The 24,213-nt window shown below is 34.2% G+C and overlaps 2 protein-coding genes and 1 long non-coding RNA gene across 15 annotated transcripts in view; 2 read left to right on the top strand and 1 right to left on the bottom strand.

The window, feature by feature from the left end:
* Nucleotides 1-1,827: 1,827 nt before the first annotated feature.
* Nucleotides 1,828-7,373, top strand: LOC126920058 (uncharacterized). Of its 2 annotated transcripts, none has more exons than XR_007711876.1 (2): nt 1,828-2,403; nt 2,495-7,373. It is a non-coding gene; the product is annotated as an uncharacterized LOC126920058 (long non-coding RNA). The 2 variants fall into 2 exon arrangements; XR_007711875.1 differs by having other exon boundaries at nt 2,491-7,373.
* Nucleotides 7,374-7,445: 72 nt separating this feature from the next.
* LOC126920044 (intraflagellar transport protein 74 homolog) lies at nt 7,446-10,403 on the bottom strand. Of its 5 annotated transcripts, none has more exons than XM_050729925.1 (3): nt 10,286-10,403; nt 9,389-9,685; nt 7,446-9,239 (listed from the first exon to the last, which is right to left on the bottom strand). In XM_050729925.1, exons 2-3 carry the CDS (start codon nt 9,475-9,477, stop codon nt 7,715-7,717), a joined length of 1,614 nt encoding a protein of 537 aa, XP_050585882.1. In that variant the 5' UTR covers nt 9,478-9,685; nt 10,286-10,403; the 3' UTR covers nt 7,446-7,714. The 5 variants fall into 5 exon arrangements, with proteins under 5 accessions (XP_050585882.1, XP_050585883.1, XP_050585879.1 ...); XM_050729926.1 differs by lacking the exon at nt 10,286-10,403 and adding an exon at nt 10,222-10,245; XM_050729922.1 differs by lacking the exon at nt 10,286-10,403 and having other exon boundaries at nt 7,446-7,571; nt 7,804-9,239; nt 9,389-10,154.
* A 395-nt stretch (nt 10,404-10,798) lies between these two features.
* Nucleotides 10,799-24,213, top strand: part of LOC126920037 (SLIT-ROBO Rho GTPase-activating protein 1-like) — a 43,479-nt gene continuing 30,064 nt past the window's right edge. For 2 of the 8 annotated variants that reach the window (XM_050729899.1, XM_050729893.1), the window contains exon 1: nt 10,799-11,018. In XM_050729899.1, the coding sequence (XP_050585856.1) occupies nt 10,940-11,018 (79 nt within the window). In that variant the 5' untranslated portion in view covers nt 10,799-10,939. Of the gene's footprint in view, nt 11,019-17,854; nt 18,245-18,380; nt 18,597-18,891; nt 20,677-24,213 lie in introns of those variants that run through there. The other 6 variants (XM_050729900.1, XM_050729901.1, XM_050729897.1 and 3 more) reach the window with 5 other exon arrangements.

Raw genomic sequence — 24,213 nt, 5'->3', positions numbered from 1 at the left:
AGTGCCAACCAGTACTGTCAACGCTCCCTTTGCGATAATTTATTTTAATTTAATTTAAACGATACGTTTACTTTTCGTTATAAATATCTTACATATTCCAAAGACTAACATCCACATGTACTCGTGTGTAGTAATCTCGATAACTGTATCACAATGCTAGTTACTAGTCGATCGCAATGTTTGCACGACTCGAGTGAAACGAAGCTTGAAGTTATTACGAGGGTTCGTGGATAGACATACCAAGACAAATGACGCGCTGAAAGGGACAGCTAAATTCGATATGGAACGAGGAAATTCTATAACGCGTTGCCCTGTGATACGCGTACGAATCTGCGGACTTACCACGCTGCACGTCGAGGATATCAAGTTCCTAAATCGACACGGTAAACAGGCTATCCGCGTCGTGGGCCACGCAATGCCTAATCGAATTCATGGCCCGAATACACGATCGAACATCATCGCCGATTTCTCGTAGTAATTCAATCGATTCGATACCACCCTGTTAGTATTCTCGCATTACCCCCTGGGAAAACGAAAATTGCTTGTTACCATTCGCTATTATCCCAATATGTATTTGAAAATGATTTTATTTTACATCGTCGTTAAACGTTAAAATTTTAACTAATTTCAAACTTAAGTAGCTACTGACGAATAAATATTGGAATTTTTGCAAATGACAAATTTCATCTTCTTCGTGTCGAAAGGAAAGATAATAATTTCAATACAATAAAGAAAAAGTAAAAACTGAATACATATATGTAGGTACTGATTAAATTTAGATTTGAATTTCTATATCTCTAAATGTTTTCTCATTGAAAGTTTGTGAATTTCTTTTTTATGAGGTTATCTATACATTATAAGCATGACAATACATTAATTCAACCTAGAATCTTGAACTGCAACACATTCTGACAATGCGGGCACGGCATTGGTATTCACGGTCGAATCATGATTTAGGACCTGTCGCATTACCAAACCCCTATTCTATTCACGGACACGCATAATAACGATTATCGTAACCTTGGCTATCTTCTTTTCACAAGTTACTTTGAAATCTCTAGAGAGATTCTACTAATACTAATTAATATTCCACATTAATCTTTTCTATTAAAAATATGAAAAGATATCTATATATTATATATGTATTACTTGATATAGTAAAATAACTCATTCAAATACTGGGACAAACGAAGTAGATGAGTATTTTTCTAATGCATGACGCCAATGCCGCCCTATTTCATCTCTGTGAATAATACATTATATTTTTATAAAATTTAGATAAAATCAAAATTTGAATATCTGATAAAAATAATTCTCTACCTGGTTATACGAATTATATACTACCACTCTGCTCTTTGAGATGTTTACACCATTCTCACAATGCAATCTTCAATAACATAATTCTAACCTACAATATAGCGAATTTTATTAAATATAATTAGACATACCAATTTCAAAGTGAAACGACTCAAACGCTAATTTCTAAAATGCTAATCTAAAGTATTCAAAGTAGTACCAAGTAAAAACAACCGAAAATTGTATCCTTTTATACATTATACATACCAAACAGTTACAAGAAAAAACGACCGTAGGATACGGCGACACACGCTAAGCGTGGACTATAGAAGCTGCACGTGGTACAAAAGCCGCGCATGCGCACAGTAGCGCCCTGCGAGAATAGATCCCCCTACCTCTCTTTACTACAGTAATGTTAATGGCGCGACACATGCGCACGCGCGCGTGGGGGGCAAAATCTTTAAAATTGGCCCTGTGGTGGGGCAGATCGTGCGAATCCCGGAACAGAACGAATCCACGGTCCGTTTCTGTAGGATGTGACAAACGGAGCGGCAAAGAGGGGAAAGCTAGCGGTGGGGAATAAAAAGCGGCATGCTACAGAGCAGAAGTGTGGAAGTGGGGCACGTGCCAAGTTGTGCACCTCCGAAAGGAGTATGGTGGTGGCACCGGGCCGAAAAGTGGGGGAAATATGCATCTTGGAGCGCGGTGAACAGAATTTGAGGTAGTCTGCGAGCAGGCGAGTGACTATGCGCTTGCGTGGGCCCTCGGAGAATTTTCTTTTATTTTTAGTTTCTCTTTTTTCCCCTCTTGTATGTTTTTGTTCGTATTTTCCTTTCCTCTCGTTTCTCTTCCCTTCACCTTTTTCTTCAAAACCAAGATCCAATCTCCGAGGGTCTGCAACCTTCTATCCTCTTCCCCTCTCCCGATTCGACACATTCAATTGAAATCACCGAGAGCAATCGTCGAACTGAATTTCGAATTGATAACCAACCGAACTACCAAGACTGAACTGGAAACACTGGAAGAAACCGGAGATCCTTGAGTGACACCGAGACGGAATTCGTCGAACCGATAAAACGTCCGAGAGTAATCTGACATCTACACACTGTAAGTACAACATAGAAAACCAATACATTCAAAGACGGTCAAAGTGTTCATTTATATAAAATCATAGAAGGAATATATTTTTTAAAGACAGATTCACAACTGATTTGAAATTATATGAGGACATCTACCATCGATGAAATAAAGTGGAATATCGTTGACGACGTTGAAATCGGAGAAGGGAAAGCGAAGATTACCCTTTGTTATATAGGATTTGTGTAAATATACTTGTACATACGAAAGTATTTTTAATTTGTACAAAGAGAGAGATGTAGAGTTCTGATGTTAAAAGTACAACACTACTCGAATTACATGCTCGGTGGATGAGAATTTCCTTCGAAATTGGCCAGTAGTCGGCGTTGCAGATCGCTTATCCCGATTGATATATCAAGCAAATAATCATGCAATACTACATAACAAATTTTGAATTTGATTATTTAAGTAAAAGTCGAAGATCGAAGAAAACACTGCAAAAGATATGACGACCAGGAACCGTTTGCAAAAAAGCTTATCACTGAAGGAAGCATATATCGATCAATCAATAGATCAAAAACATTTGAAGAAAACTTGTCATCGCTTATGCTGCTTTTATGGAAAAAAGACGTTTTGAAGATAGAAAACAACCGTATTGCGATTTTTGACCTTGACACTTTATTGGTATGGTAACTAATTTATTATTTGATTAAATAATACGAAACTTTGAGAATGTGTCAATTCTGCGATTAAAGATTATTGGCATTGATGTAAATATATTTCCTTATACTTGTAATGTCGCGTGACCCTCTATATAGACTAGAAACCATCCCTCGGTCATATAACTAAAGATTTTGACTTTACCGTCAAGGCCCTTAATTGCTGCAACATATCATTTAAATCGAGACATTCCTTAGAGTCATAGTTCAAACCAGTAAAATATGGGAAAAGCAGGTTTTTGAACAATAACCGTAAGGAATGTCTCGATTTGAAAGATATGTTGCAACAATTAAGGGTCTTGAAGGTAAAGTCAAAATCTTTAGTTTTATGGTCGGGAGATGGTTGCTAACCTACATAGAGGGTCACGCGACGTAACAATACTAGTGTAACATTTATTAACGATAATGTAACTAGTCTTATATTTTAATTTAGAGTTTTAGGGTTTTAAGATTTATTGTAAGGAATTGACAAAATTTTCGAAGATTTCCAAACACCGAGCTAGTCATTAATTTAAGGTAATGTAATAATTTTGTATTTTAAGTTCTATTTTCCTTTCTTTTTTAATTCATATATATATCGTACTTACACGAGGGAAGGAAAATATTTAGAGGTTAATATAAAAAGAGACAATACAACGATCTAGTCAGCAAGTGATAAAAATGTAGTATACACTATGAGAATCAAAATATAGAATCTAGTATAAAAAGGAAAAAAAAGTATAATTACGATCTAGTCAAGAAATCGAGTTATTAGAAAACCTAATCTAGTCACAAAATAATACAGTCTAGTCATTATTATTTTTAGTTGTTCGCATTGGTGCCACGGATTTCAATCTCGAGATAAATTTTTCTGAAATTTTCTCGTGAATTACTAGAAATTAAGTTGAAACCTTATATTACAAAAAATATGTATTTAATTTAATTACACGTAACATCAACGAGACGTGTGTATACGAGACCTTTTCGTATAGCTTTTTTATGTTTCTAGTCAACCATACCTTTCTAGTCATCACATTCTTTTCACTTAACACGTAAGTATCGTAAGTATCATATTCCTCAAAGGATATGCAGGCCACAAGTAAATGCAATTCTGAAACTTTTATTTCAATGTATCCTCTATTTGTGTGACATTAATTTTGCATATTTAAATACATACGTACCAGGTATGTAAATATGAAACCGGAATTTATTGTATAAACATTTATTGTATGAAAATGATTAAAAATATTTTATTCGAAGTATTGCCCATCGCTGGCTATACATTTTTCCCACCTATCTGGCAATTGGTGGGTGCCACGCCAAAAAAAACTGTCGCTCTTTTGAGGCAAACCAGTCATCGAGCCATTTTCGTACATTTTCGTATGAAGTGAAGTGCTGGTTAGAAAGTGCGTGTCCCATCGGTGCATAGAAATAGTAATCGACAAGTCTGGTGAGTAAGCCACGTGCGAAAGTATTTCCCAACTGAACGCTTCGATCGTTTCCTTGACCAGTTCTGTTGTATGTGATGGTGCATTATCATGAAGCAAAATTACTTTGTGTTGCCTTTTTTGATATTCTGGTCGTTTTTCACGCAAAGCTTGATTCAAATCGATCATTTGTTGTCGGTATTAACGGTTTCGCCAGGTTTTAACAGCTCATAATAGATCACACCCTTCTGATCCCACCAAACACAGAGCATTGTCTTCCGTCCATAGCGATTTGGTCTTGTAATCGATGTCGGTGGTTCGCCTGGAGCTACCCATCATCTTTTACGCTTAGGATTCTCAAAACATATCCACTTTTCATCACCAGTCACAATTCGGTGGAGAAATGACTTTCTTTTGTATCTGGCGAGCAGCATTTCGCAAGTGGTTTTTCGGTTTTCCTGTTGTTTTTCATTCAGTTCATGTGGAACCCATTTTCCCACCTTCTGGATCTTTTCCATGGCTTTCAAACGTATAGAGACGGCTTCTCGTGTCACGTTTAATTGATCAACGAGTTGTTGTTGCGTTTGAACGTCATCCTCATCCAACAATGCTTGCAATTCGCTGTCTTGAAACTTTTTCGATGGTCTTCTACGTTCTTCGTTCCTCACGTCAAAATTGCCACTTCTGAATTTTTTAAACCACTCAAAGCACTGTGATTTACCAAGAGCATGCTTACCGTAAGCTTCGACAAGCATTCGATGCGATTCTGCAGCAGTTTTCTTCAAATGGTAACAGAAAATCAATGCTGTCCGCAAATCGTAGTTTCCAGGCACAACTATTACAAACTATGCTGTTGTATGAAACTTGTATTGTTCTGAGTCGAAAATGTTTGTGAGATGTCAACAAAGACTTTTGGCATCAATGACGCAGTTTAGTGATAACTACATTATCAGTTAGGGCCATCTATAGGCAAATTCCGGTTTCATACTTACAGACCTGATACATTTGTCAAATAAATAATATCCGTGGATACGATGCCATACAAAAGTTAAGTCATGAAAATATATCATACTCGCTTTCTATAATCTTAAAAAAGAATCACAAAAACAATAGTTAAGAAATTGCAGTCTATATTATCTGATCGTGTATACATTAGTATAATTTATTAACTAAGTCAATAATATAATTTATTAACTAAGTTGTTAAAAAAGAATCACAAAAACAATAGTTAAGAAATTGCAGTCTATATTATCTGATCGTGTATACATTAGTATAATTTATTAACTAAGTCAATATTCTATTCATTTCGGGGAATGTGCCAGTAATCTACATCAATATTATTATTATATAGGTTTATGGCAAAAAAATAATTTCATCAAAAATTAAAATTCCAATAGTTATATAAAGTAAAAAAATTAAATTTATTTCAAAATTAATTACGTAAACGGTTGTCAATAAAACTAAAGGAATATTACCTATGTATATATATAACTCCGATTTTTTTGCCAAATTCCTATGACTCAGTCGGTACAGTTTAAACAATTAAATTTATTAAATCGTCCTTTACAAGGCAGCTAATTATGTATTCGTTTAGGATTAAATTACTATATACGTATTCTTTAATAATTTTGAACAGGGAAGATTACTAAGCACAAGAAGAATTTAGTACAAAAAGTATTTTGTTAAGTAAAAAGTATTACGTGGCTGTGTTTAATAATTAAGAATAATTTTATATTAATTAATATAAATCTGTACTTCTTTTTAAATTGATAGAGATGTCCATTACTATATCTTAGTAATATCTAATTCGAACATACCGACTGAAGTTAATATATGAAGTGCTCCATTTTTTCTGATCAAACTCTCTTAATTTGTACAGGAACACTCTGTATCGCATTTACTTTTAAGCTTATTTATTTCGAAATGATAAAACAACTAATTTATACATTGTATACGCATAGTCACTATCATTTTGTAAAAAATTCTAGTCAAATTAATATATAATTAAATTATTATTAGGAGTGGTATCTAGTCAATGAATCCATGGACACTAACTCGAACAGTTTAGTCCAGGTATTTAAAAAAAACTGAAGAAACAAATTTGTTTTTGTTTTATATATGTAAAAAAAAATCGTATCGATTATCGTATAATTATACTATACTTAATAGATATTTTAGAATTTTACGTTTTATTATGCAATTTCTTTTTATGTTTCACTTGGCGAACTTAGTAGAGTATTTGATCTCAGTTCATGGATAATAAATCTAGTCTACAGTATGCTAAAGCGACTGAGTAAATTGCGGTTACTAAATATAAAATATAATCCAAGATAAAATAACTTATAATTAGGTTGAAGAACTTTTATTATAGTTTCCGTATCAACCTAATAGTAGGACACGATATATTGTGTATGGCTTACAGTAAAGTGTATGTTAAAATAAACATTTATTTATAAGATAGTTTATAACATATGTAGGTATGTATTAAGGTAAATTTATATTGTAAGGATTTAGAATATAAGATCATCATATATGTATTCTTACTTATTTCATCATATTTATTTGCTATGAGTGCTGTGTTGTGTGTTTTGTGTGAATTTATTTCAAATATTTATTTATTGAATATTTATAATAATAATATAAATCGCGATTTATATAATTTTTGCATATCTTTGCTACTAGCTTTGCGTGTTCTTAGTATTCAAAAAATTGTATTCCATAGTTTTATTTACATAACTCTACATGACAACTATAAGTATTCAATCATTTTACTAATCACATGTTTGTAACTGCCCTAAATAACACTGCTACGAAAAATGAACTTCTCTTTCAAATATAGAAATATCTTAAATAAAATTATAATCGTCAAAAAGTACATTTTACAATTCAGTTATTACCTTACTCATATTCCTATACCTTATTTCTGCGATAAAACAAATGATGAAGCGTTCATGATAACACTTTTATTATTATTTATTTATATATTACTTTAATTATACAATTATTCGCATAATGTGGAAAATTTTTATATTTAGAAGGAATAACCACAGAGGATTAAAATGATAGCCAGAATCTGGAAAAGGTGAGAAACTACATAGAGTAGGAGAAAAGAAAGAAAGAAAGGAAAATCTGATTTAGGTTAACTATACTTAATAAATGTTACACATATTGGTTAATCGTGCACAAAATGAAAATAAATGTTAAAAAGAATTTTAATTAATAAATAGTTTTTAGATTTTCTTTCAACATAGAATTATAAATATTTATTGAATTAAAAGCGTCTTTTCTTATTGGATCATAATTACCACGTTTCTCCTCTTTGACAATAAAATCTTGAATCTTCTTATGTTCTTCCAGCAACTTGTCCATAGTATTCTCTAATACACTAATCTGAGTGTATATATCGTTACTTTCTAAACGTTCCTTTATTTCATCATACTCAAATTGAATTGTTTTGATTTCTTCTTCACATTCTAATTGCTGATGTTTCAATTGTTCACATTCTGCTATTAACTGCCCTTGTTTCAATGTCAATTTAGCTTTTAAACTCTCTAGGTCTTCCGGAACTATTGATTTATTATCTTTGTTACCCATTCTTTCATTAAGATCAACAAATTCTGCTTGAATTTTCTGCTCTAACATTTCCATTTCGCTATAAATTTGCTGTAACTTTAAATTTTCTTTAGTTAATTTTTCAAAACTTTGATCACTCTTACTATATTCATAGTCATTGAAGGGTGGTAAATTATTCAGAATGGCCATTTCATCATTTCCTATAAAATCAATATCAATGTTTAACATATTTGAAATATTTTCCAAATATTCTACTATTGTATTTTCTAATCTATCCATTTTTCCTTTCTCATCATCTTTATTCTGCTCAAAAGAACTCATAAATTGCTCTATAACTTCTTCTCGTTTACGAAGTTCTTTAAATTTTGCTTGCTTCTCAGTTTGAGTATCTTCCATGTCTGTTTCCAATTGCTCGAGTTTTTGTTCAGTTTCTTGTACCTGTTTCTTTTTCTCAGTCAACTGAGCTTCAGCAGCTGCAATATCCAGATTGTCTTGCTTAATTTTTTGTAATAGTTTTCCTCTTTCCTCTTCTGGTGAAATTCTATGCTTCTCTTCTTCTTTCAACTTGTCCCTTTTTTCTTCCATTTCTATAATTTTCAAATGTAATTTAACTGCTTCCTGTTTCAATGGAGATAATGTTATTTCTTCTTCCAAATAAGCTTGTTCTTTATATAATTCATCCAATTCTTGTTGCAATGCATTTGTTTTCTCTTGCAGTTTTGCTTTTTCTTTTGATAATTCATCATATTTTTCTTTCATATTAAAATCCATGCTTTCTATAAGCCTTTCAGTCCTCTTTTTTTCATCCTCTAACTGTTTTTCTATTTTAGTTAACTTCTGCTCTAATTCTTTTCTTTCTTCAAACATATCTTCGATTTTCAATAAATTTTGTTCATTCTTTGTGGCAAGTTCTTCAGTCTCTTGTTCAATGATTTCTTTCCCAACGTCAGATGTCATTTTATCCACAATAATGTTGTAGTCAGCCAGCTGTCCTTGCAAAGTTGTTAATTCCATAGCTAAATCTTTGGCTCTCTTGTCATAATGTATATAAGTGGCTCTTTCCTTAGTTTGATCTTCAATATCTTTGAAAATAACAGCAATTTCTTGACTTAATTCTCTGATTTTCAGTTGCATGAGTCCAATGTAATATCTTTTATCTTGAATTTGTCTGAGAATAGAAAATTTAGATTAGAAAACAACAGAAATGAGAGTTTAATAATTCCATTACATCTATCAAAATAATATTATAATATTATAATTAATCTTAATCTAATCGTATAGATTTAATATAAAATATAGAAAAATAAATTTTTATACCTGGTCATTGACAATCCTCTAGCTGTTCCAGGTCTCAGACCTGCTACTCCATGTTGAGTGATAGGCCTCTCCGTAACGTTTATATTCATCTGACCAGGCAAAGGAAATGCTGAGTTAAATGCTCCCGAACTAGTTGAACTGATTGTACTCAACCGTGAAGTAGGTGTTGGTACATGGTTAAGTAAAGCCAATGATGATGGTGGTCTTGCCAGTACATTTTGTCCAGGTGTGCCTGGTCGAGTAGTACCAGAGGTGACATAAAACTCTCCAGATTCATTCTTTACACCTCTGTAAAATCTATCATATTTGCTTTGTAAAGGAATACTTGTCTGTGGTCTTTGCATTATGATGAATTATTTAAGATATTCTTTCACTTTATTGGATACAGGTATCTTATGTATTAATAAACAGTAATTTTTATAGATACACACATAACTGACATTATTTTGCTAGAGCACTTTATGATCCTTTTGGTTTACATTTGGTTGCCATAGAAACCAATCCATTTCAATCCATACAATTGATATGAATAGAAATTAGATATAATAACATTTAATTGACATCCATATCCTTGTATAAAGAGATATATAACTTTTAATAGCGCTATAAGAAAATTATTTTATAAAAAAAAAAACTTTCAAAAAATATACTTTTAAATATACATTTAGTATACATAGATCAAACATTACAAAAATAAAACTAATTAAATACGATCATTTACAAAGTCGAAATAGATACTCTCATACCCTTAAAAAGTCCATAAAAATAATATTTAAAAGGAAAATTAAAAATTTAAATTCTCAATTTTCCATTACATTTATCGATACACTTACCGAAATAAAAAATTAAATTCTTAGTTCACCGAGGTATCAACAGATGGCAACAGAATGAGGTTACCTTGGAATAAGCAGTTGCTAAGCAACAAAAGTGACGCGGCGTGGCGACCAAGTGGCAATGCACGACGGTGACGGCGACGGCGACGGTGACGGCGGTAGCGACGCCGGTCCCCCAAACTCGAATTAATATACGGTAGTCCAAGAATATCTTCAGTGTGCCTCGGGATAGCCAGAAACCAATCGGCGTTACCACAGTAACCCGCGTTGTAGATACGTTTACTCGTGGCATTGCGATTCGTCCCGTCGACGTATAAACGATCAACGCTACTCACTCGTTTTATACACGCTTCTTTCACGTTGGCATTTCTTCTCTGGCGCTTGCCATTTTTTTTCTTTCTTTTCCTCTCTTCATCCTTCCCTCCTCTTCCCCTTTTGCTCAATAGACCGTAGTAGTCCGTGTGCACACGGTTGGCACATGTACCCGGTGATAGCGCATCTAGTGCAGATCATAGAAAGGTATCAACGCTGCCCGATAAACCGGTTTCACCGCAACCAACCGGTGACCTCCTCGTGCCCGAGAATGCTTTAAACTGTGACAAGTATTTTGTGCTCACTTCATAGAAACTGTCCGATCGTGCGTGCGTGAACACGGAACGAGAAAAACCCCGAGTGGGGTTTTTGACGGAAATCGAGACGCCGCGTCGTTGATACGAACATGGACGAAGAAGAAATCGACGGCGTGAAGTCGCCCATCAAGAGGCTTGGCTCCACGCGGAAGCTGCTCGTCTTTAACAGTAAGTTGTAACCAGTAACCATGCACTTGTTATCTGTCTCGTTTTCTCTCTCTCTCTCTCTCTCTCTCTCTCTCTTTCTCTCTCTCTCTGTCATTTTTTGTGGTTTGTACTCACTCCATTTTTCTCTCTTTTTACTCACAGAGAAAGTCAACTTTTTCTAACTAATATATTTTGATGCTTAGAATTTAGAATTGGGATTTGTTACGATAGCAGTATTGGTATTTATTGGAAACAATTTCATAAAAGATTTTTCTTTCGAAACCAGAAGAATTTTATTATATTTTGCATCAATCGTAAGTAAATTATTTTGAGATTGAACTTTGTGACTATAGTAATACAGATTGATATTTGTTGGCAATAATTTTATCGAAGATTTTTTTGGAAATCAGGGGAGTTTTGTTATCTTATTCTCCTAAAATTCGATTTGTAAAGTTATTACATTTTATGTCAGGTTTTGTTATTATGAAAAGATTTAAGATAAGGATATAGATTTGTGTTACTGGTTTGAAATATATTCGCGGCGTGCTTCGAGTCGAAGGGTAATTTATTTCGATAAAACTCGTTCCAACGTCCATTGGCATGCGTGCATCTGCTCGATTGACTGTAAAGAGTGTAAAGGTGCAATTTGTTTCATTCATCCCATCGATAAAACAGCGAGTGCTGACATTTCTTTCGTGTTTTTTCTTTCCTTAATACATGGAACATTCTTTCAATATGTTTGGCGTGTAGGAATGTATAAAAAGCTTAGCGGTTATATGGTCAACAGATGTTAGAAAATCTCGTTATAATGTGCACTCGACAGTGCGAGTACCGCGATGCTGACTTTCGAAGAATAACGCGACGTGTCGATGTTTTTATGTTCAAAATGCCGTTTATTTGTGCATCTTGGCATGCACTGTATTTCAAACCTGCGATGTTTCTCTGCAAAGAATAACATATTTCATCCATATAAAACATTGCTTAATTCGTGTAATATATTACTCAATGCTAAAAATACTTATATTTAATTATTTCATAAGATGATGCAGTCATATGTAACAAAAGATACTAAATGTCTTTTTATATAATAAAATGAATTTTAACTTATGACACCTCTCTAAAAAGGATTATTTCATCCATATAAAACATTGTTTAGTTCGGTAAAAGTAATCCTAAAATGATTATAAACTTGTTGATAGACGAGAGAAAAATTTATTGAAAAGAACATAATAGATGACGTAAGTATAGAATTTCATGTGTTAAGAATATGGCGACATTGTAAACTGCTATTATCAGCCAGAGCATTGTACAGCATAATCAAGTAGAGACTATTACACCCTTTGTGGAATGCTGGTGCATTCGAAGGTTGCGTTAGACATTCCTAGTTACCGGCGTACTTGAGTTATATGTTTGTATAGGTAATAGACTTCGGCTTCACGCTTCGAACGTATATCTTAGAAATTATAATGTAATCAACATTACAAGTTTTCTAAAGAAAGATTTATTATAAAATCATCATGACTCTTCTTGATATTATTTATTATTTTATCTAGATTCTTATCATATTATTTCCAATTGTTAATTAATAATTTTTATATATAAAATTTCTCGCAAATATTTCGTGCAACGAAAGAAAGCAAAAAATATAGTTTCACTGGATCAATGAACAATCGTGTAATACTTATCGTCATTCGATGAGGCAAATGAGGTGCTTGCACGTCTCTCAGTTGAAATGTTGGCGCGTCGCATTAGAAATCGCCTCGTCTGCATATTAAAGTCGTGGGAAGCAACAAGGATAGGTTTCACGGCATTCTGAAAAAACTCTCACATGTTTGATACTGTTAAACATCTCTGTTTCTTCATTATCTATTATCTCGTAAATACATACTTATTGTATATGTAATATATACTATAATGGTCTAATAATCCTATTTATACGTCCATATTTCATCAGGGATTAGATGAAATTTTACTGGACCGAATAAAAGTATTTTTTAATAATAAAAGAAATATAACCTTAATATCATAAATATATTTATAACTTGATATTACAAAATAAGAGGAATCTTGACATTTTGAAAATTTTGAAAAGTTATTTAATTTCCTATCATTTCATCAATATGGCATAGTGCAACGTGTTGTGCATTCATAATCATAAGTCTGTCCGATCGGAAGTTCCCAGAAGAACGTACATCGGATGCCCATCCCTGTTTCCGTTTACAAACTTTCAAGGTTGTTTTTATTTTACTTTAACGCGCGTATTGCCCCATCCCTCTCCGTTTTTTTCTCCCACTCCTTACTCTTTAGTGAACACATTCACACCGAACACTTTCAGACGCACTGTGGACGTGTGTCTATATATTTCTTGATTTCTCGAAGCGCATGCGCATATTCTTATTGTTGGTTGTGACTCCTTCCACACAGTCGTGCCTGACTGCGTCGACCGTTTCCTCTATGCATTCTGATTTTTGTGTTTATACCACGTTGCACGGTTGCAACATTGTCTGCTTTAATATCGATTTTAGTGACCCGCCGCTACGTGGAGCGCGCCACGCCGGTAGACGCGTCGCTTTACAGACGTGTTTCTACATTTTGTTTATTTCCTGAGTAATTTAATCCTCCTATTCTCATTGTATCTATATAACCCGAAATGAATTTTACAATATAATTTTATTTTATTTTTACTAATTTATTGTTTTTATGTACTCCACTCTTTCTATATATGAATTATTCCAAAAAAAGAAGACATCTGAAAAGATACAAACAGCAGATTTAAGTTTATGTAGGCGATAGGATATTGATATAAGATTTATTGAATGACATAATGTTTTGATACATAATACTTCATAAAGGAGGCAATGAAAATAATAATTACGTATTGAGAGATTTGGAATAATCTCTAATACTTATCTGAATAAAAAAATGTTCATAAATTAAACTTATATTGTTTTTTATTTCTATTCGCTCTTTCTCATTAAACTGGAAGTAAAATGTAGAATATACGTTTGAAGGTTTTAATCAATGTTTTAATTAGACTAATTAGGGAGTCTTTAAGCATTGAAAATAATTCTTTGATAAATTGTAGGCGGAAGAGCTTGTTCACAAGAAAAGTTAAGAACTTTTGTCATTACTTTAACCGTAAATCCGGTAGAGAAATCTGAATAAAGTGAAGAGTAAAAAGGGAACGACATTTCCTGCTTTGTGCGGCAGATGTTTTTACGAACAGACACCATTTTTAGAGTGTCAAAGAGGGTATCTATCCCAACCAGTAAAAAATATGTATATCTTTCATTCGAGTAGTATTGTGATTACATGTTTTATTTAAATGTTTTCCAAAAAAATTATATTTTTTTGAACGCAATGAAAAGATCGAATTTAAATAGAAATTCGTTTTACCAATTAAAGATATAAATATAAAATACCTATTAAAAACAATTATTCTACTTTCAATATTTTATATATTATTATGTATTATACGCATTCTGTACATTTTCGTATTTTCAAATCATAATGCATAAAAATCTGTAGTCTAGTTATACGGTAACTAAATTAAAATATTATAATCTGAAGTCCCTAAATATATATATATTTATACATATATATATTTATCACACATTGTAATCCCTTTGAATAACTTCAAGGATATTTTCGATTTGATTTTCCCGATCTATAAATATCACGAACGAAAGTTCGGCCTCCTAAACCGCTGTGTAGAACAGCGAACACACATATATACGGGGCAGTATAATTTTTTGATACATATGTGTAAGTACTAGCAAGGGCATTCATTTTATTTCAGCTCATTAGCGACTAAGTCCTACTAGGGTAGAGGCGAAGGAATTACAAAGAAATAATATGTCTCCCTAACGTCTATATCATTGTTAGATTAATTAGCTTGTGGCGTGCGTAAATTTTCATCTAGATGTACGACGTTAACTATCGGGACAAGTTACTAATTGAGATAAATCGCCCGAAAAGGGGATCGGACAATTCTTTTGTAAGGACAATCGAATGTCGCTGCATATATCCTATGGGTGCGTTTACACTACGAAAAACGATTATAAGATAAAGAACGCGGCCTCTCACCGGGTAGATTGTGAACTTGCAGGAGGAAATGTCGCGAGTTGTACAGAAACACCAATAGAGTTCGCTAACGAGATAGCAAGGCGAATAAAGCGCTAGGGTTGTGCTGCTGGCATTTAACACTGACGGTATACATATAAGAAAATACTCGTTGCACTTTAAATTAATTCCATTTGTCGGTATATGTATCGTGAGGGCTGTCGAAAAAATTAAACAAGAGACACGGTGTAAATTATCTTATATTGTTACTTGGAAAGAATGCAGTAGAACTATTTTTAAAGTATAAAGTAAGAAAATTAAATTAAAAGTACTAGAATCATCTCATATCTTTAATTAAGAAGAGATAATAAAGAAGAGATATAGGGAATTTCTAAAAATGAAATAATCAGAAAGTGTGATTAACCATTACAAGAATAGAATGTGCATGCATGCATACGATATTTATATTTATGTTAGTCCGGAATGTATAACATAGAAATTGTAAAATTGTACGGAAATTTTGCGTGGAGAATAATTGTTACAGGTTGACACTAATCTGATGAGTCAACAAAGACTTCTGGATAGGTGCACGGTAAGAAGTCCAAGTGGTATTGAATCTGCACGCTTATCTGTACGAAGGTCGGAACCCCGAACGATCTGTAGCTTTAAAATAGCGGTAGCGGTACTACGTAATGATCACATGAATAGAGATTCAGTTTTAGAATAGTACACACTGAATGAACTTCATCTATACTATAAATAACTAACAATTGTTTAATTGTTTGAAATTAAAATTATCATATAAAAGGATAATAATGACAATCATTATTACTACTATACGATAATTATAAAGATTGTTTAAACAACTGATTTTAATTTAATGCAGTTTGATAAGTGTGAAATAGACATTGAAGGAATATGAATTTGTATAGTGTAATTTTCATGGAAATAATTTAGAATTTAAATTGAAGAAGGAACGACATTGGCCGTTACTTACTCACCATAAGGTTAGCGGCATCAATGAAATGGCGCGGTATCCCATTGAACCACTTGGCTGAGTCAGCCAATTGCGAGCGCGCTAGGTTCAGGGTACATTTTTCATAAGTGCTTTTACGACATTTCAGATTTAATACGTGATTATGTTGGAAACAAGTGCAGTTTCTTCACGAAAAAGAAAATAAGTAAAACAAACGAATCGATATCGATCATTATCATTGAGAATAAATTTTAAAAAAGGATTGATTTATGAAAATTTTTTGGTATACAATATTACTTTCATTCAAATCAAGTTTATGCAGTTAATTGTAGATACTATCCTCTTTTCATGTTTCTATATTTGTAAATTTAATAATAAAAGTATCTTTTGTCGAAATCAGATCCAATTATCATGACTTGGAAATTAAATAACAGATGACGCTAATGGTTCCACAATCCTCATATTTTGATCTTAGAGCAAGATTAAATGCTCTCTTCTTACGTAGAATTTATTGTTTGATTCTTATAAAATTCTTGACCTCGATCATAATAATTGACATAACCTCCACAATAATTCTGTAAAATCAAAACAGAAGTGCATTTATATACTACTGTCTTTTATTTCATGTTCGGACTCTGAAAATACTAAGAATCAAAAATAAATAAGAAGATGAATAGAAAACCATGTTTCTCTTCACCAGTTGGCGAAATAAATGAAAGAATGCAGAAAAACTAACAGTGGTAGCAACCTGCCGATAAGCTAAGCCAATCGTAAGATGATCCCTGAGTGCCTTCGAAGTGGCCGATGAAAAGCAATTTATTTCAGGGTGCTGAGTACATCCAATGAGCAAACGAGATCCACTTTTATATCAAGTGTAATCCCTCTCTCTCTCTCTCGATCTCTTGAATTATCTTTAAGAAACCAGAGAATCGTACCAGAAAAAAAACATTTTATTAACGAACAATTACCAATTTTATACATTACATAAGATAGTTCGTGTTATAACAAATATTATAAAATTTACTAGACTCACGTGAAATAATTTTTAATTATGTACTTTAACCACACTTTATCTTAACTATCGAACGAAATGTAATGTGAAGTAATTTATGGAAATCATGAGAAAAATGAAAAAAATATAAGTATAGGTTAGTTAGGAATCTGGACGCGTGGCGCTGAAATGGTTAAGTGTTTGTTGACCAAGCGAAGAATGTCTACAATTAGACGACATGGAACCGTGTGTATGATACGCATGTATCGCGTGAAATAACCGCGTCGAAACGAAGAAAAGTGTTTCCACGTGGTACAAGTTCTACGGGGATGTAGAGAACAGGACCAGCGAGAACACAAGTAAGCGCGCAGAGCCAGAGAGTAACGTACACACGGTGGACACGTGCACTCCGTTTGATCAGAGTCACAGTCACGGTCACGCTTCGAGGGTTGGACGAGCCTATATAGAACACCACGGTGGGAGACTGGTGTACAGAGAGTATAACCATGCAGTGAGAGAGACGAGGAGAGAAACAAAAGCGGTGGCGCGAGTAACACTCATTGATTCCCCTACCAGCTCAGCGGCCATCTCTTTTGCACCGTTTCGCTTCGCTTTATTGCTATTATTTCATCTCTTTTCGTTACGTCTCTTTCTTGCTACTATTCCCTCATTAACCCTCTCCCTCTTCGGACAACTGTTATCTCTGTCCTCCGTTTTCTACCTATCTCCCTCGCTCTCGTTACGTATGCACGATATATACTTTCTGCTCGACGCTTCGACAACGGTATTACGCGATTCAGTTGATTTCGAAACGGTGCATCGGGAGCGCGGAATTTCTCTGGTATATAATCGGTTTTCTACAGACTCGTCCCCTTTTCCGTTTGCAAGTGAAACGCTTTCAACGTAGAAAGTTTCCTGGCCGATTCGGCTTAACAACTCCAAGTGTGTTCTCTTTTCTGTTTTTTTTTCCTTCTTCTACTATTTCCTTTTACGCTGCACCGGCCTTATGATCCGTGTATAGTAGAATCGTCGTGTCTACTACTGTGAGAATCAGCCGTTTTGAGGACGTGCCAGTGCCTCACAATGGGGAAAGCAAAGCGCGCCAAGAGATAAAATAACCGTAACCGATTGTTTCATTTTGGCTTTGTGCGCGACCAATTTTTCATAAATGACCTCTTCTCTGTACTATTTTCTGTAACAACATCGATACAAATTCAGGTATTTTGAATTTTCTTCGGAAGGGATAAAGCCGATTTTACTCTACAAAATCGAATGTTTCAATTCAAAATAATAAACTTCATTGTATTCTTTGCTTTCTTTTCTACTTTTTGCTTACAAATTTCCGATAAACCAGATATTGAGCTGAAGATACAACGTGTGCCAATATTGCGCGCAAGTTCTTTATCATGACTGATCGTGCGCAAAAATACGATAATCCACAATATCAATAATTAGAAGCACGTAAACTTAGCCTAGTATAAAATCTATCGCCAGATATTAAATCAAAATACACGTCATCTGGGAAGTTTTGGGAACTTTACTTAAAAACAGCTTCTTTACTACGCAGAAAGTAAATATACATTAAAATTAATTTAATTTTTACACTGTATAATTAATTTCTCCAATTACATATTTTTAGATAGCTCTAGTTTTAAAAGAAAGAAAGATTCTTTAACTTTTTTAAACTTTTTCTGCATTTCTTTCTACCATTTAAGAGATTTCTCGTTTGAAAAACGTGTAACCTCTCATGTTGTATAAAAAAAAATTCTAAATTTTAATTTCGATCGAGTATCGTATTTTCAAGGCGCGACGGTGAAGATCGGTGCGCGGTCTGCCTAAAGTCATCGGCCAAGGTATATACAAGAGAGAGAATCCTCTACACGTTCCGGAGTATGCAGGGGGTGGCGAGTCAGGAGAGCGAGAGAGAACGAGAGAGCATGAGAGTAACCGGTGTGTATGTGGTGTGGTGCGGTGTGTTGCTACTGCTGCGGCTGTTCAGTGGGACCGAGGGAGAGAGTTTAACGCGACGATAGAGGAAGAGAGGGGAAAGGAAGGTGGGGCGAGCGAGGAGGTTAGAGCAAACGCGAGAAGAGCACCGGTACGGAACCGAGTGACAAAGAGAAGTGAACAGAGAGAGAGAAAGAGAGAGAGAGAGAGAGAGAGAGAGAGAGAGATGAATAAAGTGAGAACGAGTGCAAAGGGAGGGAGATGGTGTGCAAGAGAGAGACAGAAAATCCGGTTGCCTGGCGACGAGCCATCTAGTTCGATCCCAGCCAGCCGACCAGCCACCCTCTGGGCGCAGGAGCAACGAGAGAAGGCGACTACCTTCTGCCTTCGTTTCCTTTTTCTTGTCATTCTTAACTTTCTTGAACCGCGCCGCGCCTTTGTTTTCCTGGCCTGTGCGTGTTGGTCAATCTTCTTGCCCACCCCTTTTAGTTCTTTCTCGCGTTAACATCACAGAATACATACGTTAGTGTACCGTATGAACGAACGTTGGTGATGGGTTTCGGTTAGACCGGGAAGAGAGAAGTGCACACGTTTCAAGGCCGGAGCGGTCGGTCGGTCGGTCGGTCGGTCGAGTGCATTGCATTACGTTACGTGTAAGAGCGCGTGTGCCGAACGATGGAAAGATCGCTGTGAACTCACAGTGTTTCGTTTTGTTGCGAGGATGAGAGTAGTCTTTGGAGTAGCAGGCTGCGGTGAGGAAAGCCAGGCCTGAAGGGAAGAAATCAAGAAACGGAAGAAGAAAGAGTGTGGTGGTCCATTGGTGGGAGACAAAGCGAACGAACGAGTTAGAGAGGGATAAATAAAGAACCGGTGCGTATATGCGTATACCAGTTGTGTGTATGTGTGAATATACACACATGTTCGAAGAAAGAAGAGAGAGTAGTCGAGCGACAAGAAGAACATTTGATAATGATGTGAAGCCGATGATGAATACCCGCGGTTTCTCCTATGAAATGGAGGTCGGTTCAATTGTCGATCTTGTCTTTCAACGAACGACAACGAGCGTATAAATCGAAAGTATCTTCTCACGAGATGCAAGAATACGCATTCATCGAGCTCCATGCCGATCACTCGAATCGTGAATCGAATCGGTTTTACGATTGACGAAAAGAAACTAGAGCGTTCCGGTAATGGTGGTGCATTGACGGAGAACCATTCTGGAAAGAAGCTTGAAAATCTTACCGGAAAAGAAGTAAGCGTAGAAGATTCGTTTCTGCGCACTTGATCGAGTCGAGTTTCGCTCTAAATACTCGCCGTACGATAATATTAATCGCTAATCAACGAGGAACTCGATCTTGCAGTAATTGGTGCGCTCTAGGGATATTTTTAAAAAGGAACAGAGGGAGAAGGTGGCCCATTGAAAGAACTTGCCAACTATAACGGATCTTGTGTCTTTTTTCACCCTGTTTCCTCGTCTTTCTTTTTCATCGCTGTATACTCTCCCTCGATCCATCTCGCTCTCTCCCTTCCTCTTCCTTCCACTCCCCCTTTCTTTCTTTCTCTCTCTTGCTCGTTCGTTCGTTACAGCCGATCAACACGAATCGAGACCTACGCATAGTCCAGCAACATGTTCCAGTGCATTATTCAGCAGAGAAACGGATGGATTCATTCTTATAACCCCGATACTAAGGACGTACTTCCAGGTATGGTTTATTAGATGCAAATGCGTTCGCTTTTTCTTGCATCTGAAGTAGCTGGGGATGAAAGAAATCGCACATTAAACGGAACAGTAAAGTTCCTAGATCTTTCCCCTCGGTGATAGTTCGATACCAAATCAGTAGATACTTGACCTAACCTAAAATCCGTAAGTAGTTATTCGTAGTTCTTTTTTATTTCTTTGAGCTGCCTACGTTTGAGTAATCATTACGTAAAACATTAGTAATCATTCTACGACCCCTACTCATTGTATTATAATTCGCATAAGCTCTATACATTATTTGTCTACATATCGATTTCATTGAATTTTAGTTTATAAGCATCGTGCATTTTGGTTTCGACATTTTCGCGTGCATTTATATCATAACTCTTTCATTCGTTCACAGTTTTACCGTGATACATTCGCACAATGTGTGCGTTATACAATATTGGAAATTCTAGATAGACGAGGACATCTAATGCCGCTGGTGTAGAGTAGTGCGAATACTCGTTTAAATGTATAGAATTTCTCTCGTCGCGTTACTTGGAACGCGAGAAAAGCGGCGCGGCGCAATGTCGAGCTCGAAAAAATGGTCTTGGAGGTCGCTGTATCAGCATCACCAAACAAAATATTATCAAAAGAAATTATATTATAAATTCACAGATTAGAACATAAATGTGTAGTTTGTATTAATTGTAAGTTTATAAAATCTATGCTTTTTAAATGTAATAGAAATTTTCTAGTTAGCAATGAAATTTTGTATTTGATTCAGAAAAGAATTACCATATAAATATTCAATACTTAATCGCATAAATAACACTTGCCAAGACGATATATATTATTTAATCTAATGATTGATAAAGATGACTTCAATTATTTCACTAAATACATATATATTTACTAAATAAGTATATTACCTTTAAATGAACAACGGGCGGCGCATTTATTGCGTTCGTCAGAATTACAAATTCCAAGTATCCAATTACACAAACTAAACAAAATATCAGATGTAGAAAAAGGTTCTGTGTTTCTATTGTCCATATTACGACCTACAATCTACAGCAGTAAATATTTTAGGTTAAGATATCTTAGCGTTTTTTACTACTGACATCTAATTTTTTAAGTATTATCGTTTATCACCTTGTTTTGAGGTATGCAGTAAATAATGATCAACACAATAGCGATTGATAAAGTATACGTTCAATACTGCATTGTCATCGCGTTTTAGCTTAATCAGAACTATTTATAATCTAAGTTTTTTTTTTTCTACTCTTAATATCTATATTGTAGTAGATTAAATTTAAGATATAATATCAGAAATATTGCAGAGGATATTTTGATTTCAAAAATTAACAACTTACTAGTAACAATATAGTGATGACAGTATTGAATCATTATGTCCAAAAAATGGAGAAAAGTTATTGAAATCGATACATAATATTTAAGAAAATAATTGAAAGTATTACAACTTTTTGTAAATGAAAATACATTTTGCCTATACAGTGCGTACATAAATAGGGAAAATTTTTATACTAAACTTCAGTTAATTTGCAATTACTATTAAAAATTAAAAGTTTGAAAATCATCAGTACATTATAGAAAAAAAATAAAGCGTATCATAATGAAACTACAGATAAGAATTTTCCTACCTGTACGCTTATCATTAAAAAAATAGAATTCTTTCCTATATTTAATAGTATAAAATGAAATTATTAAATATGATGTCATTTAACCTTCCAACTAAAATGCCGATTCTCCGTAACAGTGGAGATTGGCATTTGGATTAATTACGAAAATTAACCGAAGTCTTTCCAGCATAATTAAATTGTAGGTACTCAGAAAAGTCTCTCGATGGTGGTAATCACATTTGCAAAGGGTAATTACGTAACGTCTTTCATTTCGAGCTTTGTCTCTTTGAAAGTGATTAGAAGGGATATCGAGAGCAGTCGTTTTCTCTCATGATCCTCAAGCGCGGCAGCTATTTCTTTCTTTCATTTATGTCTGCCTCTTTTCTAGAGTCGAATACACCGCAAATGGCATTCTCAATTCCGTGTACCGGTGTACGTTTTTGCCTCGATTGGATTCTCATATTGAACGAGGTTTCTTTTACATGTTAATTGAAAAATGCCTGTGGAGATTTGCTGTTCTAACAATGTGCAGGGAGTCGTGGTATTGTTGAGTATGTACATGCTACATGTGGAGTAGATGCATGATTTGCATCGAAAGTCAGCCCTTCTTTTTAGGAGTTTTCCACGATAGGTGTGAAAAAAATCAATTTCTTTTTAGTTTTGTTTCCTTACCACTAGAATTACCAGATTGGTCGAGATCACTACTTTGCAATCTTTTATAAAAATCTTACTGATTTGTAACAATGTATTTTTGAGAATTTGAATAATTTTCTATGATTTTTAATCTTTTTATTTTTAATATATTCTTTATTTTGATTTTTCTAGCTCGAATTTTATATTTTAGTCGATAGTTCTAATATTAGAGAATATATGTTAAACTGTCCCATATTAGGCTTTTTGCATAGATTATACATACCAAAAAATATATAGTTTGTTCGTAGTATTTCATATATAAAATTAAATTGATTTTCGCCCAAGTATTTTGAATCGATCTGCGGTCTCTTTGTTTCGCGTATGAAAATGACATTTAGAATGACATTCATTGTTTAAGCGATATTACATTATGGTTGAACTGCATAGTCACCACGAACCCATGACCTTTCTGTCATCGAATCATTATTTTATAATTGTATGAGCTTATTCAGAGATGATAATAAATTTTTGATTTTTTTCAATATGATGCAGCTAGTTCGGAATTTTATATGTTGATTTCAGTTTCAGAGATTTTACGTTCTTCCAAATGCGGTATTTATACCATAGTATACAAGTTTTTGGTTATAAATTAGTGGCTGTTAGAAAGAAACAAAGAAAATCAAAGAGTTTTGAGTAAATTCAAAGCCGTTTTTCTTTTCTTAAGTACACTGAACGATTAAACAAAAGACACTTCCGTGAGCGATAGTATTGTATCAGAACAGAATTACATGTTATGCATCCGTTCTCTGAACGAATTTGTTCCTACCATATGGCGTACGAACTCTAGCAGCTAGCTTCCGGTCGAGATGAAGGTTCCCCATGCCATGCGCCAGAGAAAATCAAAGGGGTTCCATATGGCTTCCTTGTCTGTCGGAACTTCTAATCTGCTTTCAAAACATTTGATTGCAAAATCATGTATTAGGTCGTCCGAAAAGTTTTTTTTCGTTTTATAAGGAAATAATGGATGCACAACATTTTCCGTTTTATATTATTTTATCGAGTTACGTATGATACATTTTGTTCTATCAAAATAAAGATCACAACGTTCGACAGATTAGGTTTCATGTTTGTATAAAGATGCGTCGTTGTAAAAGACGTGTCTATAAAAGAAAGACACTTTTCGGACGACCTAATACTCATGTTTGGAAATTTTAAAATAAGTGATTTTAGAAAAATATATATATATAATATAGATTATAGAGAAATACATTTTTTTAAATAGT

This window comes from Bombus affinis, chromosome 9 (genome assembly GCF_024516045.1).
Source record: "Bombus affinis isolate iyBomAffi1 chromosome 9, iyBomAffi1.2, whole genome shotgun sequence".
Taxonomy (NCBI): Eukaryota; Metazoa; Arthropoda; class Insecta; order Hymenoptera; family Apidae; genus Bombus; species Bombus affinis.
The sequence above is the reverse complement of the archived record's forward strand: the minus strand, read 5'-3'. Positions and strand labels throughout refer to the sequence as shown.

Excerpts from the sequence above, each read along its gene's own strand:
- LOC126920044 (XM_050729921.1), bottom strand. The coding sequence starts at position 9,732 with ATGCAAAGACCACAGACAAGTATTCCTTTACAAAGCAAATATGATAGA. Across the intron at positions 9,240-9,388 it reads AGAGGATTGTCAATGACCAG|ACAAATTCAAGATAAAAGAT; the intron begins GTATAAAAATTT and ends TTCTATTCTCAG.